This window comes from Penaeus chinensis, chromosome 17, assembly GCF_019202785.1.
Source record: "Penaeus chinensis breed Huanghai No. 1 chromosome 17, ASM1920278v2, whole genome shotgun sequence".
In the NCBI taxonomy this organism is placed as follows: Eukaryota; Metazoa; Arthropoda; class Malacostraca; order Decapoda; family Penaeidae; genus Penaeus; species Penaeus chinensis.
Genome location: NC_061835.1, coordinates 11,977,903 through 11,995,734, shown reverse-complemented (window position 1 = coordinate 11,995,734; position 17,832 = coordinate 11,977,903). Strand labels below are relative to the sequence as shown.

The 17,832-nt window shown below is 43.4% G+C and overlaps 1 protein-coding gene across 1 annotated transcript; it reads left to right on the top strand.

Annotated features, from left to right (window-relative positions):
• The first annotated feature begins 131 nt into the window (after positions 1-131).
• On the top strand, positions 132-16,585 carry LOC125034235 (NAD(P) transhydrogenase, mitochondrial-like). Its single transcript, XM_047625948.1, has 18 exons — positions 132-282; positions 8,617-8,818; positions 9,372-9,526; positions 9,761-9,901; positions 10,128-10,250; positions 10,408-10,595; positions 10,829-10,984; positions 11,250-11,676; positions 11,808-11,969; positions 12,111-12,264; positions 12,977-13,175; positions 13,375-13,541; positions 13,949-14,086; positions 14,303-14,523; positions 14,756-14,907; positions 15,064-15,223; positions 15,462-15,778; positions 15,912-16,585. The coding sequence occupies exons 2-18, from the start codon at positions 8,619-8,621 to the stop codon at positions 16,056-16,058; spliced, it is 3,207 nt and encodes a 1,068-aa protein (XP_047481904.1). The 5' UTR covers positions 132-282; positions 8,617-8,618; the 3' UTR covers positions 16,059-16,585.
• The last annotated feature ends 1,247 nt before the right edge of the window (positions 16,586-17,832 follow it).

The window sequence follows — 17,832 nt, the reverse complement described above, 5'->3', positions numbered from 1 at the left end:
TGTTATTATTACTACGCACGAGAGATTTTGGGTACACAAAATATGTCTTAATGAATAATCATTGTTGTGTTGTTACTCGTATTGTGATAAAGAGACGGTTCTAAAGGGGATGCATTGAAAAAGCGACAATCGAAAGGTGCTTCGCCGGCGCTGGCCTCTGTGCGCAGGACGGAGTCTGACGAGAATCTCCAGCTGCGGTTGGGCTGGAGGAGGCGACGCTGGGTCTCATCGGGATTTCTTCCTTTGCCATCTCCTTTTGAAATTTTCCTTTGCAGCTCGACGGTAAGTGCCGAGAGATTATTTTCCCTTTGTGTTACGTGTCGTCTTTATTTGGGAATGACATTGATTTAAGTGAAAAAATGAGTGCATAAAAGACAGAACCGACGGGTCTGTAGTAGCGACAAGACGACAGAGGTTTATTCAGGCGACGAACGGAGGCCCCTCGCCCAGCAAGGAAATCGATAATTATTGCAAGGGAAATAGGGCTAGGGCTATATCATATATCAGAGTAGAAAGAGGTTGAAGCATTAATATATTTTCATCCACCGGCGAGTGTTGCCATTTCAGTTATTTATAGTATGTGGTTGAGTAAGGTTTGCTACTTGACCAAAAACTACATATAAATAACCACGAAATGAACTCTCCTTGCTCCAGTTATTCCACACAACAATACAAATTAAAACAAAATCTAACACGTAATGAAACCCTTCCATGTCTGTTTACTTTGAGCGAAGTTAAGGTTGCATTCATGTGATTGATTACTATGCAGTCCGTTTGCGTGTGGGTGACTGGCCATTAACTGAGATGGATGCATATCGCCTTAACTGCAGTGACACAGTATTTTTAAAGATTTACGGACTTTTTGTTTAATTGTGAATAAACTTTGGTAATATTTACAAAACGGCTCTTTTCATGAGTATGTCTTCAAATGTTTGCGGTTATATATATATATATATATATATATATATATATATATATATATAAAATCCAGTAAATACAATATTTTCCTCGAAAGGGCGCGGTTCCCTGGGGAAAGAATCCCAGAACGAAGGAAAGTTGCAGACAATGTTTCCCAGGCGGCCATTCCATTCATATTAAATTTCATCGACTAACTAATCTAGTTAAATTCGTGTTTGTAACTATTTTGTCTTGATGTTAATGATTTCCATGCCTTGTTCTTGTCTCGTAAGGTAATAGTTTTCAATAAACAAAGGCATAGAAATCAGGAAAACGAACATTAATGAAGAGGAGATACAGAGTTTAAGTAGATATTTTGGAAAAGTTTTATCAAGAGAAAAATTAAGAGCCGAAAACTAAGCGAGCTATAAAGAAGAGGAGGGGGGCGGAGAAGGAGAGGGGTAGAGTGCGGATGCGGAGATTGGCAAGAAAAGGGAATGATGTTCCCGTTTGGGCCTAAACGTTTTTTGCTGAACGTTTGAGCATTTCTCGTTACATTGTCGATTCCCATATTAGGTAGCTTGTATACCGAGGAGAACATGCAAGAGGAATATCAATGGTAAAGTAATCTTGATTTTTTGTACCAGCTAATGTTACCGATCTATCACGTGGACCTATATTTAGACATTAATAAACAAGGCGTGATTAAAGTTGTGCTGCAATCTCGCTTCGTATGTTAAAAGTACAGGGATTGACTGTACTTAGAGTAACAGGTGTTGTTAACCCCTGTGGTTGCTAAAGAGGAGGGGATAGGGGATAGCAAGCAGGGATACCAACCGCACGTGTGTGTTGGCTTACGTGTGCATGCGTAGTGTTTGTACTAGTGCCTTTGATTTTGCATGAGGGTATACACGTACTAAGTTTTTCACGTTGAAGATTCAAATTCATATGAAATATTGAATATGTCTGTCTCTGTCTTTCTGCCTCCTCGAGCTCCTGTGACAGTTACCGGTTGCACTTCATTTTTTAAGAAGCTGGACAGGTTTTCATATTGATAGTAGGTTCATCTGGAGTGGGAGGCGAAAGCAGAACTAGACGGAAGGCAAGGCGAGACGGGCAAATTCACTCGGCTGCTTTTATTCAGTTCGTTGAACCGTAATCCATGAAGTATTGTGTGTGTGTGTGTGTGTGTGCGCGTGTGCGTGTGCAAGTTTGCGTGCGTGCGTGCGTGTGTGTGTGTGTGTGTGTGTGTGTGTGTGTGTGTGTGTGTGTGTGTGTGTGTGTGTGTGTGTGTGTGTGTGTGTGTGTGTGTGCACGTTTGCGTGTGTGTGTGTGTGTGTGTGTGTGTGTGTGTGTGTGTGTGTACGTTTGCGTGTGTGTGTACGTTTGCGTGTGTGTGTGTGTGCGTTTGCGTGTGTGTGTGTGTGTACGTTTGCGTGTGTGTGTGTGTACGTTTGCGTGTGTGTGTGTGTACGTTTGCGCGTGTGTGTGTGTGTGTACGTTTGCGCGTGTGTGTGTGTGTGTGTACGTTTGCGGTTGTGGTTTGTGTGTGTGTGTACGTTTGGTGTTGTTGTGTGTGTGTGTGTACGTTTGCGTGTGTGTGTGTGTGTGTACGTTTGCGTGTGGTGGTGTGTGTGGGTACGTTTGCGTGTGGGTGTGTGTGGTACGTTTGGTGTGGTGTGTGTGGTACGTTTGCGTGTGGGTGTGTGTGGGTACGTTTGCGTGTGGGTGTGTGTGGGTACGTTTGCGTGTGGGTGTGTGAGTACGTTTGCGTGTGGGTGTGTGTGTGGTACGTTTGCGTGTGGGTGTGTGTGGGTACGTTTGCGTGGTGGGTGTGTGTGTGGGTACGTTTGCGTGTGGGTGTGTGTGGGTACGTTTGCGTGTGGTTGTGTGGGTGTGTGTGGGTACGTTTGCGTGTGGGTGTGTGTGTGTTGCGTGTGGGTGGTGTGGGTACGTTTGCGTGTGGGTGTGTGTGTGTGTGCGTGTGGGTGTGTGTGGGTACGTTTGCGTGTGGGTGTGTGTGGGTACGTTTGCGTGTGGGGTGTGTGTGGGTACGTTTGCGTGTGGGTGTGTGTGGGTACGTTTGCGTGTGGGTGTGTGTGGGTACGTTTGCGTGTGGGTGTGTGTGGGTACGTTTGCGTGTGGGTGTGTGTGGGTACGTTTGCGTGTGGGTGTGTGTGGGTACGTTTGCGTGTGGTGGTGTGGGTACGTTTGCGTGTGGGTGTGTGGGTACGTTGCGTGTGGGTGTGTGGGTACGTTTGCGTGTGGGTGTGTGTGGGTGGGTGGGTGCACGTTTGCGTGTGGGTGTGTGTGTGTGGGTGGGTGGGTGCACGTTTGCGTGTGGGTGTGTGTGTGTGTGGGTGGGTGGGTGCACGTTTGCGTGTGGGTGTGTGTGTGTGTGGGTGGGTGGGTGCACGTTTGCGTGTGGGTGTGTGTGTGTGTGGGTGGGTGGTGCACGTTTGCGTGTGGGTGTGTGTGTGTGTGGGTGGGTGGGTGCACGTTTGCGTGTGGGTGTGTGTGTGTGTGGGTGGGTGGGTGCACGTTTGCGTGTGGGTGTGTGTGTGTGTGGGTGGGGGTGCACGTTTGCGTGTGGGGTGTATATGTGTGGGTGGGTGGGTGCACGTTTGCGTGTGGGTGGTGGGTGTGGTGGTGGGGTGCACGTTTGCGTGTGGGTGTGTGTGTGGGGGGGGGGTGCACGTTTGGTGTGGTGTGTATGTGTGGGTGGGTGGGTGGGTGGGTGCACGTTTGCGTGTGTGTGTGTGTGGGTGGGTGGGTGGGTGCACGTTTGCGTGTGTGTGTGTGGGTGGGGGTGGGGTGGGTGCACGTTTGCGTGTGTGTGTGTGGGTGGGGTGGGTGGGTGCACGTTTGCGTGTGTGTGTGTGTGTGTGGTGGGTGGGGTGGGTGCACGTTTGCGTGTGGGTGTGTTGGGTGGGGTGCACGTTTGCGTGTGTGTGTGTGTGTGGGTGGGTGGGTGCACGTTTGCGTGTGTGTGTGTGGGTGGGTGGGTGGGTGCACGTTTGCGTGTGGGTGTGTGTGTGTGTGGGTGGGTGGGTGGGTGCACGTTTGCGTGTGGGTGTGTGTGTGTGGGGGTGGGTGCACGTTTGCGTGTGGGTGTGTGTGTGGGTGCGCGTTTGCGTGTGGGTGTGTGTGTGGGTGTGTGTGTGGGTGCACGTTTGCGTGTGGGTGTGTGTGTGTGGGTGTAGGGGTGTGTGGGTGCACGTTTGCGTGTGGGTTCCAGTGTTACTTGGGGTTCCCTCCTCCCTCCTTTACCCCCCTCCCTCGCGCGCGCCTTTCGCCCCTTCCAAGCCGCAAGCCGAATCTTTTGTAAATAGTACGTGTGATGTAATTCGTTGTTATTTTTCGGAATCCTATTTTTGAATGTCTTCTCAGAAGCATAAGTTTCCGTTAAGCTTTGTCATAACCCCCACCTCCCAGCCCCATCGGTGTTTTAAAGAACCCCTTTAAGAGGGCGGCGGCCTTGCCTCAGGTGAGAGAGAGAGAGAGAGAGAGAGATAAAGAGAGAGAGAGAGATAAAGAGAGAGAGAGAGATAAAGAGAGAGAGAGAGATAAAGAGAGAGAGAGAGAGGGAGAGAGAGAGAGAGAGAGGGAGAGAGAGAGAGAGAGGGAGAGAGAGAGAGAGAGGGAGAGAGAGAGAGAGAGGGAGAGAGAGAGAGAGAGGGAGAGAGAGAGAGAGAGAGAGAGAGAGAGAGAGAGAGAGAGAGAGAGAGAGAGAGAGAGGCGGGGGGGAGGAAAGGGAAGAGGAAAGGGAAGGTAAAGAAGAGGGGAAATGTGTGGGAGAAGGGAGCGAACAAGTAAACAAGCAGACAAATGGGGTAAAGCAGGGGAGGTATTAAGAAAGCAAGCAAGCAAGCTAGGAGGGAGATATGAAGGAAGGATTGGAGACAAGTAATAAAGTAAGGAAGGAATGAGACCGGACCAGCAAGCAAGTAAACAAACAGAAGGGTGGAAGAGGGGAAGTAAACAAGATTCAAGCAATCAAACAATATAATTCACAAGAAAGGGGCAAGCAAGAAAACAAGCATGCAAGCAGACGAGTGGACAGTGAAGAAAATAAGGAAGCAGAGTGGGTGGGAGGGAAGGAGGGAAGCGGTTTGTCCATGACAGGTTTACGAGGGATGTCCCCACACGCCCTTCCCTCTCCCCTCCTCTCCCCTCCCCTCCCCTTCCCTTCCCTTGAGCCAGCCACCTGCCGGCTTCTGCTCAGCTGATTGGCCTTGAGGGTAGAGGGTAATGGGGGTAGGGGGGGCGATAAGAGCTTCGCTGGGATGGTAGATGTTCATGGGGTTGAATACTGAAGATAGGAGAAGTAGACGTAGTGAGGATACAGTGAAACAAGTTGCATTTTTAGTAACTTTTTTTAATGGTCTTTTATGTGTTTATAAATAGATTTCGTAAAATTCGTCCTGTGCTTGTGTAAAAAAAAAATGGCACTAAGTCACACGCGTTCTTGCTTTTTTTTTTTTTTTTTTTTTTTCTTCTTTCTTTCTTTTGTGACTCGCCTGCTTCCATTTTTTCTGCTTGCTCTCTTCTGAGTCTTTATTCAAGGGATTAGATTGAGCATGAATGAACTGCAGATTTTCTTGCGACTGGCGGTAACGAGGTCAACTGCTGCGACACCACGCGCAAGCATTTAGGACTGACATTGGTGAGGAGGGAAGGGGGAGGGAGGGAGAGGGAGGAGGGGAGGGTAGGACGTAGTCAACTTGGTTTGAATATTTGGATTTATTTTTCTGCATTCGCCCCCCCCCCCCCCCCCTCATTTCCCTTTCGCCTTTTATCTGCTTTTCAATCTTGTCTACTATTTTCCATTGTTTAGCTTCGTTTTATTTCTCTTCTTCCTAATTTGCCCCGCCCCTCCTCCCAAATGCCCGTCTCATGCTACTGCATATTCGTCCTCTTATCATTCCCTCTCCCCGGTTTTCGTTTTTCCGTTTCGGGCTTTCATTGAAGATTCTTGGTTCACGGGACGATCGTGTGACTTGCTAGTCAAGTGTGTATCAGGGCTATTTGTGGCCCTTCACCTCCACAACTCCCTCCGCTGCGGGCCGGCTGTGCTTTCTCTCTTGTCAGTCTTTTCTTTCCGTACTTTATCTATATTTGGTAGGGTTTACGAACAGGAATTCCGTCGAAGGGATTAGAGAACTCCCTAGGTGTCCTCAGGTAGACTTGGTTCACATGAGGCATTAGTCTCCACCGGTTCTTGAAGGAAACCCGCTAGCGTTCACCTCTGCTGTTCGTTGGCTCGGGTGCCCGTCCCGCAGCCTTGGGTCTCGAGATTGTGCAAAAGGAGAGTAGATATTAAAATAAACGCCGTAAAAGCACCGGGTATTGCACGTCAGTTGCGTCATTGCAGTAGTGACGGCAATGATGCAGTCACGTGGGTTGACATAGGACGATTGCCAGATATGATGGAGGCTGAGGCGTCCGGACCGGCGAGCGTGGCGCTGGTGCGAAAGAGTTGTTGCTACTTGCCAGCGTTGCGCAAGATGCACTGCGGATGTGGTCTTGGCAATTCTTCATCCTAATTCCATATATTTCATGAAGAAATAGTAGGGCAGTATTTGATGCGCTGATGGTAAGAACGCGTCGAAAATTAGTCTAAATGTGGATTTCGGAACTTTGTAAATGGACTGACTGCTATGTCGATTTAAGAAACCTTTATTTCGAAGACGTTCCTTCGTGGCCGTCCTGAGGTCAAGGCAAACCATATTCGACCTCGTGGGGTCCATTCCCTCACACGCAACGTAGTCTGACCGCTCTGGAAGTCACGACATTACTGTTTTCCGTTCCGGGTTAAAATCCCGAGGTTACTACGTAGATTACACTCGCAGCGGTCAACTCGGATTAGACAATTGAGTTACGTAGCCCAATCCTGTATCGGGAAACAAACTTGATACAATGTTTCATTTTGTAAGAGAAATGGTGAACTGATACTTGGCAGACAACGAATTGTAAAATGTCCTTTTAGTTTCACGTCCTCGTTGTGCTTACTGTGTAAAAGATACAGTGTGAATGTGAAGTGTTGGGTTACATGACGCTTGTACGTTACGGTAATGTACATGAAGATAAAAGATTGCAATAGAAATAGTATAGTGCGGAAATATAGGTATTACACCGTTTAAATCGTCATTGATGTAATTAAGATTCGTGTTTCGTGTGTGAAAGTACATTGCACCCTCTTTGGGGCCATGCCCCTTGGGATCAAATTGATGCCATACTCCTGGCAGTGGATCACTAGTATTCATGGTCGATTTTCGTTCATTCACTCCCTAAATTTGCATATTGAGTCATCAGCTCTACGGATGTGAATGTATTCCCTGCATGCAATCGATTCAATGCCATAAATTGTCAATGAAAAGATGAAGAGTCGGCCGCATCAGCTGATTGCAGGGATGCCAACTGTTCCGACGAGCGCGCGCCGGCTTCCACCCCACCCCGTTATAGTAAACAAAGACGTTAAAAAGTGGTGTACATTGATGATTATGGAAGTGGTGCATTTTTAAGAACTTGAATATAGTTTTTTTGCGTTTAAGAAACTTCTGGCTGACTGTGCCATTAGGAGAAAGGTCGTAACCCTGATATAATGATTAATGGGATTTTGTTTACTTTTTTTTTATTATTACTATTGTTTTTGTATTTATTTTTCACGCGTGAAATGAACAACAGTTTATTCATCCTGTCAATGTATACTTAGTGGTGAATATTAATATATTCATAATTACAGGTTCCTAAACTGACGATCTTTAGAGCACTAATCAACAGAGATAAGATTGTGTGCAAGTTCTAGATCAAATGCATTCATACGCATTCTGGCCTTTAGACTCCAATTTTTATAACCCTTTTCATTAATTGATAACCAGAATACATTGTGTTTAAAGGTTGACATGTGCAGAGATTAAACTTCAAATTTAGACCAGCACGGTTGCCTATCAGGTGTACTGAACATTTTTGTGGGTTGGATATTTTGTCTTGATAGCATCCTCCTCCTTTTATCTATATTGTGCAATACTTTTAGGATTAGCAATAGTAATTTAAAGATATATATAATTTTAGAGCTGATTTTTTTTCTGCGATTAATCCCTGCCTCCATTTATCAAAGGGAAGGTAGTTTTCATATTTATGGATGAATTTTAGAAGTCCCCCCCCCCCCCCCCTTTCAAAGTGAATTATTCCATGCCAGTATTTTAACCTAATTGGCATGGATGGCAAGAATAAATGCCATGCCTTCTGTAATACAAGTTTGTTTATTGTAGTTATACAGAGATGGCTCTACAAGCCACCAAGGAGTCAGTTATTAGCCCTACCTATCTCACCTGTTTACCCCTTTTCTTGATTTTTGGAAAGTTTTTGTATTTCCTTCTTTAATGTTACCAAGATTTTCATAAGATTTAATAATCACAAGATCAAGAAAAATAACTATTTATCAATAGTATTAGAAAGAAAAATACATTTTCCCTCAATTTCTAGGAATGAGGAAATCAGGATTGGTCACTTAGGGCCTATTTGATAGATTCCTTGGTGGCTGAGGACATGTGGAGGTATCTGTGTGTAACAAAATTCACAAGAAATATAGGGGACCGTACATAAATCTGTAGTGATTGGGTTAAGCAGAACTAATCCATGAATATCTTGATTGCCTAATTATTTATTTATGTACATACAGTTTGCAATAATCCCTCTCTTCTTTATTCCCTCTAGAGATGGCGTCGTTGTTACGCATCTCGCTTTCGACGCTAGAGTTGTCGAGCAGCAGCCGGGGGAAGCTGCTGTGCTCGGTCCGAGGCCTTCGAACTCATGCCCGCCTCTGCGAGAGTGCAAAGGAAGCAGAGCCCATCAAGGGGATCCCCTACAAGAACATGACCATTGGTGTCCCGAAGGAGATCTGGCAGAATGAGAGGAGGTGAGGAAGTGCAAGCAAATAACACGGATTTGCTTTGTGATTAGCTTTTATTTATTTTTTTTTTTTTCTCCCAGTCTAGTAAGTGTCGGATTAGTTGAAGCTAGAAGAATGCGTGATTTTTTAAAAGAACCTTGTATATTTATTTTTTAATTTTCTTTTTCCTCTTGCTCATTTCTTTTTTCCCATGTTGCTTTTAACAAAGGAAGTAATACACAAATTTGTGTAATGGTGTATTTTGTTTGCTTTTCATGAGCACATTGATGTTCTGTGTTCTATTTTGTAGTATTACGGTCTGTAGTAACACTAAAAGGAATTCTTTAAAAAAAAAAAAAAAAAAAAAAAAAAATGTACTATAGGCTATTTCAGTATTTAAGGAAAACGGATTGTATTGTAGTATAGTCACTGAATGTGTACTGATTTCATTTAGATTGATAGAACCTTGGTTAATGTAAAAATAAAAAGCAGAATTTTTCTCATTGTTATTATCAGTGGAATTTTAAGTTCAAAAGTACGGCTGTATTTCCTTTGATTGACCCTTGTTGAAATTTTCCAGAGTGGCTGTAGCCCCTGCTGCTGTGGCTGCCCTGACCAAGAAGGGTTTCACTGTGAACATTGAGGAAAATGCTGGAGTGCTGGCAAAGTACCCCAATGCTGCCTTTGAGGAAGCTGGTGCAAAAATTGTGGATAGGAATGCAGCTTACACATCTGGTTAGTGAATATCTTGTTTCTGATATAGATATTGATAGTGGTTAAGTTTGTAAGGACTTGTTGACTTGGCTTTTGGGGTTGGACCTACAGTTGACAGTGCATGGACCCAAGACCATTGGGTTAACCAACATGGTGCCTTGAATATAGGATGAATTAATAACCATTGTTTTGTCCTTGTACATTATTTCTCGTCTTAATGAATAAGTATTTATATACTGTAACCATCTACTTTAGATATTGTGCTCAAGATCCGCCAGCCAGCCCTTGAGGAGGTTGACCTGCTGAAAGATAATGGCATGCTGATCTCCTTCCTGTATCCTGCGCAGAACAAGGAACTTCTTGAGAAAATGGCATCCAAGAAGATCACTGCTTTTGGTGAGGATTGATTTGTGGGAATTATTGACCTTTTTGCTAAATTTGCCCAAATCCTAAAGATATATAGATATATAGGTATAGATATGTGTGTGTGTGTATTATATTATATATTATATTATATATTATATATTATATTATATTATTTTATATATTATGTATTATGTGTTATATATTTTTTTTAAGCTACATACTCCCCAATTTTGAGACTTTTGCTCCATTTCCACAGCCATGGATTGTGTGCCAAGAATATCAAGAGCTCAGGTGTTTGATGCACTGAGCTCCATGGCCAATATCGCAGGTTACAGAGCTGTTGTTGAGGCTTCAAACCACTTCGGTCGATTCTTTACTGGTATGTCAACTTGTATGCAGATACCCTGAATAAGACCAAGTCATATAGAATGTTTTGTGCATATTGATCTGATATTTTATTACTGTTGGAATTTAGAACATTGTCCTTGTCCAGAGGTAGAATGTTTATTCCACTTCCTTTTTTTTTTTTTTAACAGGTCAGATTACTGCTGCTGGTAAAGTCCCACCTGCCAAAGTATTGGTCATTGGTGGTGGTGTAGCTGGCCTGGCTGCCGTAGGTCAAGCTAAGAATATGGGAGCCATTGTCCGTGCCTTTGACACCCGAGCTGCTGTCAAGGAGCAGGTCGAGTCTTTTGGTGCAGAGTTCTTGGAAGTGAATGTTAAGGTAAGGTTGGGAGTGTGGGCAAAGGGAGGGGGGGTGGGGGGCACATGTTTGTGTATTTTGCGGTGGAGATTGTATTAAACATTTTTATAATACTGTTAATAGTAGTCTTTAGCTAGGGTTTTCATTCAAGACATGATTTGATGTATATCGCTTGATATTTTTATATATATATATATATATATGTATATATTTTCTCTATACCTATACTTACATTGTAAATTTTGAATTCTCAGGAATCTGGTGAGGGAACAGGTGGTTATGCTAAGGAAATGTCAAAGGAATTTATTGAGGCAGAGATGGCTCTGTTCGCCAAGCAGGCAAAGGATGTGGACATCATTATTTCAACTGCCTTGATCCCTGGAAGGAAGGCTCCAGTTCTGATCAAGAAGGTAATTACAAGAACATTCTTAAAATGGCTGGTTGGGGAAGGGACAGTGCATGTTGTGGAGTGAGTACTTTGCAGCAGAATCAGGAGCACAAGCAAGTTTGACTAGTTTAGTAAATGGATCTGTACTTGCTAAAGAGTTAAGAGGTGCATTATGGTATACTATTTGCAATACTTAATGGCAATATTGTTTTCTTGAACCACATTTCTTGGAAGTATTTACTTTAATCAGATGAAAAGCCTTATTGTAATCCTCCCTTCCCACTCAGGAACACATTGATCTCATGAAGCCTGGCTCTGTAGTAGTTGACTTGGCAGCTGAGGCAGGAGGCAACATCGAAACCACAGTCCCAGGTGAAGTGTCTGTCTACAATGACGTCACACACATTGGCCTCACTGACCTGCCTTCCCGCCTGCCAACTCAGTCTTCATTCTTGTATGGCAATAACATCTCGAAGTTCCTCCTGTCCATTGGTGAGAAGGACCACTTCAGCATCAACCTTGAGGATGAGGTTGTAAGGGGTTCAATCATCCTGCAGAATGGCCAGCTGATGTGGCCACCTCCACCTCCACCAGAGCCTTCCCCAGGAGCTGTCCCTGCTGCTGCAGCTGCAGCTGCTCCTGTAGTCAAGGAGCCCCCTCCACCTCCTAATTACTTCAACATCACAATGAAAGATGCCCTCATGTACACAGCTGGTGAGGGAGTCATGATGTTAATTTTGTTTACACTTGGTGAATACATAGTACATAAGTGTTTTTGCTAAGTGTCATGAGATTCATTCAGTTTGTATAGACAGCCAGTATCTAATCATGTATCCTTATTTAAGGTTTGGGCAGCTTGGTGAGCCTTGGCATTGGTTCCCCCAATGCTGCTATGACGCAGATGATGACCACCTTCGCTCTGTCTGGCATCGTTGGTTATCACACTGTGTGGTCTGTCACTCCTGCTCTTCACTCTCCTCTTATGTCTGTCACCAATGCCATCTCAGGTAAGTAGTTTTTTTTTCTTCTACATGTAGGTGTACATAAAAGGTCTCCGTAATACTTACTTGACTTGAAGTGAATTTGATGTAAATGTACAGTATGAATTCGCTTGGATAGTTTGTTGTAAAGTTTTTATTTGTCAACAGGTATTACTGCTGTTGGTGGTCTACTGCTGATGGGTGGTGGTTACTACCCCACTAATGTCATTGAGGCTTTGGCCGCCTCTGCTGCTTTCATTTCCTTCATCAACATCTTTGGTGGCTTCATTGTTACACAGAGGATGTTGGACATGTTCAAGAGGTGAGAGGTTTGATGTGCTTTACGTTACTTATCCTGCTTAGGTGTTTAACCCCTTGATGACAGGTATAGAAACTAAAAAAAACTAGGCTCTGGCAATCAGTGGCAACACGCCGACTTTGAGTGCGGTATATGACCTGGTCATGAGGTCTTTAACCCAACCGCCCCAGATTTATGTTATGTTCCCTGTAGTTTTTTTGTGAATTTTGTTACATACAGATGGCTCCACATGTGCTCAGCAAGCAAGGAGTCTATCAGTAGGCCCTAGTGACCTAGATCCAGATTTCATCATTCTCTGAAGTGGCAGGAAAATTTTCAATTGTTTTACACATTTGATATCGAGACTTGTCATTGATGTTATGATTATTAAATTATTAAAATCTCTATAACATTTAAGACAATGAAATAATGCAAAAGACCTTTTTCAAAAGTGGAGGAAAGGGGTAAACAGGTGAGATGGGTAGGACTAATAACCGACTCCTTGGTGGCTAAGCACTTGTAGAGCCATCTGTGTAAATACAATAAATAATCTTTTCTTATAGTAGGCATGGCATGTATTTTTGCCATACATCCCAATTGAGTTAAATATATAAATTATTTTTTTATTAATCAAATTGACCAAGGTGAACAAAAATTGCTTTGATAACCCTCCAGAAATAGATGAAATGATTCAAAAGACCATAAGTTAAGTCTCGGCCTTCGCTTCTCTCCACAGACCCACTGATCCTCCTGAGTACAACTACCTGTATGGCATCCCGGCCACTGCCTTCCTCGGTGGATATGCTGCCACTGCTGCAGCCGGTTATGCCGAGAGCCACCAGATGGCCTACCTCGCTGCCTCTCTGTGCTGTGTTGGTGCCCTTGCTGGTCTCTCCAACCAGGCAACATGCAGGTTGGGCAACACCCTGGGCATGGTGAGCATTGTAGCCCTTTGGCCTTTGACATAGTTTAAAACTTGGAAGCCATTTGAACAGAACTTTCGAAAAGCTTGAAAGTAAAGTGAGGATGGACATTTCAGAGGTTTTTTTATTTACACATCTTGGTGTTCTCTCTTCTAATGTATCCTCATCCCCTTTAATTGATGCAGCTAGCACAAAATGCATTCATTTCCAGATTGGTGTGACTGGCGGTATAGCAGCTACCATTGGCCAGCTGGTGCCAGCCAGCCCTGTCCTGATGCAGATGGGCGGAGCAGCTGCTCTTGGAGGTGCAATTGGCTCCACCATTGCGAAGAAGATTGAGATCACTGATCTACCTCAGCTCGTGGCTGCATTCCACAGGTATGTTGCCTGGAAGAATTGTTTGATTGCAAGTCATGGAATTCTTAATTAAAGAGAGATTAGAAGGTCTTCCATGTGTATACCATTTGGTTGGAAAATCATTAAGTGACTGTAGTCTGTTACTTATGGTGCAGTAATTGCCAGCATATGGATTCCTGTATTCAGGGAAATAGTATCTTTATGAATTTCATAGGATATATCATACATGTATTACAGATTAATGTATCAAGCTTAATTTTGTGTGAAGTGCATTATATAAATCTTAAACTAACATGGTTCTGCCTTATTTGAGAAATTATTGACTATAAATAGCAAGAAAATCAATGAATGCTACACTGCCATGATCATAAGGTTTATTCTTTGCTTCTAAGGTTATTTTCATTGTCCAATTATCTACATCTTTACAGCTTGGTGGGTGCTGCTGCTGTGCTCACCTGCATTGCAACATACCTCCACGACTTCCCTAACTTCGCCACCGACCCTGCTGCCAATGCTATTAAGACCGCCCTCTTCTTGGGTACTTACATTGGAGGTGTGACCTTCAGGTTAGTCTGGCTTTTCTTCTGTGAATGTAATGTTTTTTTAATCAAGCACTTTCTAATCATATAGAAGCCAATACTTTAATGCAGGTTTATTTTCTGTGATTGTTTTGTATGTTCAGTTTAATTTTTTTGTATTTCTCTGTATTTCTCAGAATATCCACACATTACTTGTATTCCCCACAATATACATTGCCTGCACACATTCATATTCTATTTCAGTGGTTCTTTGGTTGCCTATGGGAAGCTGCAAGGAGTACTGGACTCTGCTCCCCTCCTCCTCCCTGGCCGCCATGCCCTGAATGCTGGTCTCCTTACGGCTAATATTGGTGCCATGACTTACTACTTCATTGACCCATCCCTCAATGTTGGACTATCCATGCTGGGAACCACCACCACCCTCTCTGCTGTCATGGGTGTCACACTTACCATGGCCATTGGTGGTATGTTGTAGGGTCTTTGTTTGGGGTTGGGAGTGAGACTTCCATTGAAGAGGAGACTGATAAGGTCTAAATATATGAAAAGTTTGTAGTAGATAAGAAAAAAATTGCTTTAGAAGCATCCTTACTTTAATTATTTCATTAAAATTTTATCTATGGATGTATTTTAGAAAGTCATGTCAGCATTATCACTATTATTGTAAATATTAAATATCCCTAATCATTCTCTTTTCAGGTGCTGACATGCCTGTTGTGATTACGGTATTGAACAGTTACTCTGGCTGGGCCCTCTGCGCTGAAGGTTTCATGTTGAATAACAATTTGATGACTGTTGTAGGTGCCCTGATTGGTTCTTCTGGTGCCATCCTTTCTTACATTATGTGTAAGGTGAGAGACTGTTCCCTAAAAAGGGTAATTTTATTTGAAGTATTACTAGGTTATATGTGATTAGGTGACTAGGTTATATGTATGAACTGTTAAGTCTGTTCAAGATATTGTCTTTTTGCTATATAATCTCTCTATCCCCTCACCCCCCCAACATAGGCCATGAACAGATCTCTCCCCAATGTTATCTTGGGAGGTTTCGGCACATCCTCCACTGGCACAGGCAAACCCATGGAAATTACCGGTACCCACACAGAGACCAATGTCGAACAGACTGTAGAGATGATGACCAATGCCAAGAATATCATTATTGTCCCTGGTAAGGAACAATTTTGGCTCTAGAGGAAGCATCTGCATATAATCTTTCCTGAGATATTAACTATTAAATAGTTTGATAATTATAGTATTTTTTATAATGCACCCTAAGACATTTTGATGATTGCTACTTCTCATGATTTGTAATTATTTTCTTTTGCTTTTTAATTAGCATTTGGCATGTAACATAAGTCATATGGAAAATGTACAAATACGATATCTAATAAAAAATGGTCTCCCAGGTTACGGCCTGTGCGTTGCCAAGGCTCAGTACCCCATTGCCGAGATGGTTGACATCCTGAAGAAGAAGGGCAAGAATGTGCGCTTCGGCATCCATCCCGTGGCTGGGCGTATGCCTGGGCAACTGAACGTGCTCTTGGCTGAAGCTGGTGTCCCCTATGATGTTGTGCTGGAGATGGACGAGATCAATGATGACTTCACTGAGACTGACCTGGTGTTGGTCATTGGTGCCAACGATACAGTCAACTCTGCTGCAGAAGATGACCCCAACTCCATCATTGCTGGCATGCCCGTACTTCGCGTCTGGCTCTCACAACAGGTGGGATATTGTTTTTCTTTTAGACTTTGGGAGTGTCTGGTGTCCTCAGTTTCATTGCATGTGTATGAAGATATTTTAGAAAGATACCATGTTTCTCAAAGTAAGATTTGAACCCCTCTACCTATTTCCTCAGGTCATTGTTATGAAGAGATCCCTTGGCGTCGGCTACGCTGCTGTTGACAACCCCATCTTCTTCAAGGAGAACACTAACATGTTGCTCGGAGATGCTAAGAAGACCTGCGATGCCCTCCTGACCAAGCTCAAGGAACACTACGATTAGATTTCAGTTTTGAAGCCGAGCAGCTTTATCATGTGCCATATTGTCACCAAGCTGTTTGATGGTTTTTTCCATGTGAAGAAACCCCAAAAAATCACAACAGTGCTTTAAATTGGTCTGTTAATCTTTTGCAAATGATACTGTTTATGATTTTTGATCTGTAACTTTGATGTAGGGAAACCAACAAAATTATTATTATTTTTTTTTTAATTTAAAATTGTATATAAATTTTAAACTGTTTTAAGTTACTTCCCCTAACTCCCTCCCCAGTGAAAAAAATGGACAATAGGGGTATTAGCAGGATCTTAGTTAATGTATTGTATAAAGTTCATGTAAAGTATTGTATTTTCTCATGCAGATGTTTTCCACAAAAGCATCTTCTTGCTTGGCGAACTTGTAGTGATTGATGAAGTACGTAGGGTGGCGATCAATGGCAAAAATGGTCCGTGTGTTTGTCACGGGTTCAACGTGTGTGTGTCCGGGTTATGAGAGAATTTTATTTTAGTCGGTAAATAAATAATAATAAAATCTGTCATTGAATAATTTTCCCTGTGTATATTAACCATAGACATGTAATCCCTTCTATGATGTCGCGATCTGTGGGGTGTAATTTGATGACCAAATATTTTAAGAATAATTGCAAAAATTCTAGAAATTCAAGTTTTTTTTTAAAGCAGTAACTACTCAACAATTGTAAGTTTTAAGGTCCTAAAAAAAAAATCATGGACCTAACATTTCATAGACGGTAGTGTCCAGGGCATGCTATGTATGAAAGAGGCCAGCAAGTTGATCAATGAATTGGTTAATGGTTACAGAGCAAAATAAACGAGCTAGACATAAAGGTCGTGTAGTGCTATAGAAAGATGAAATAGTGAAGTGTTAAGGGAATTTAGTTGATTCCCTGATACACGTCAGAAGTTCCTCACCAATCCCTTTTTCGTTGTAGGGATCACCCTCGTCTCCCTTTCCTTTTCTCTCTACTTCATCTGTCCATTTATCCAGATTGTTAACCCATATCTACTCTTTCGACTTAATGCCTTACCATAATGCAGTTAACCTTTGATGTCTGGTTCATTTGATTTTGACCCCCCCCCCCCCCCAATCCTTTGGCCGTTGTTGTCGTGGGGGGGCTTAGGAGACGAAGACAGAGACCCAATGATGGGGAACTCCTCAACCTTGGGACTCAGCCATCGACTCAACTAATTTTGCATAGTCTTTTTTCCCACTCATACTTTTCGTTTCAGTTTCTTCACCAATCCCTTCTACTATCCACCTAAGGTGTGAGAGCCGTGCTGAAAGGATGAAAGGCTGACTTTCAGTCCTGAACGGCCTGAGGGAACCATGGGCACGGTATTCCCCTGCCATACCTGGCCCTTACCCCTCAAGGGGACCCTGAGGGGTGGACTATTTTTTTCCCCAACATACTCCAGGCTTATCATGGCCAATAATGAAGACGTAACCCCACTCTTAGGGGGAATGAGGCTTGCCCCTTTATCAAATAGCCCCAATCCCGGCTCTCCTTTGACCACGGCTCCGAACACTGCAACAACTACCCCCTTATCAATGCATACTAGTACAGTATCAATCCTAATCAACAACCAACCCCCAGGAGACATTTCTACTCACCCAACATGCTCAACATCAACACCTTTACTCCCACAACCTTCTTCATCAACCACCCCATCTCCCCTTATTACTACCTTACAACCTTATTGCCCACCTCCCCATAACACTACCCCCCTCAACACTACTCCCTCCTCCACACGTCCCCGCACTT

Bases quoted from the DNA above. Each gene is read 5' to 3' on its own strand.
- LOC125034235 (XM_047625948.1), top strand. From the start codon at position 8,619: ATGGCGTCGTTGTTACGCATCTCGCTTTCGACGCTAGAGTTGTCGAGC. The intron at 8,819-9,371 runs GTGAGGAAGTGC...GAAATTTTCCAG, and splicing joins ATCTGGCAGAATGAGAGGAG to AGTGGCTGTAGCCCCTGCTG. The intron at 11,677-11,807 runs GTGAGGGAGTCA...TCCTTATTTAAG, and splicing joins TGCCCTCATGTACACAGCTG to GTTTGGGCAGCTTGGTGAGC.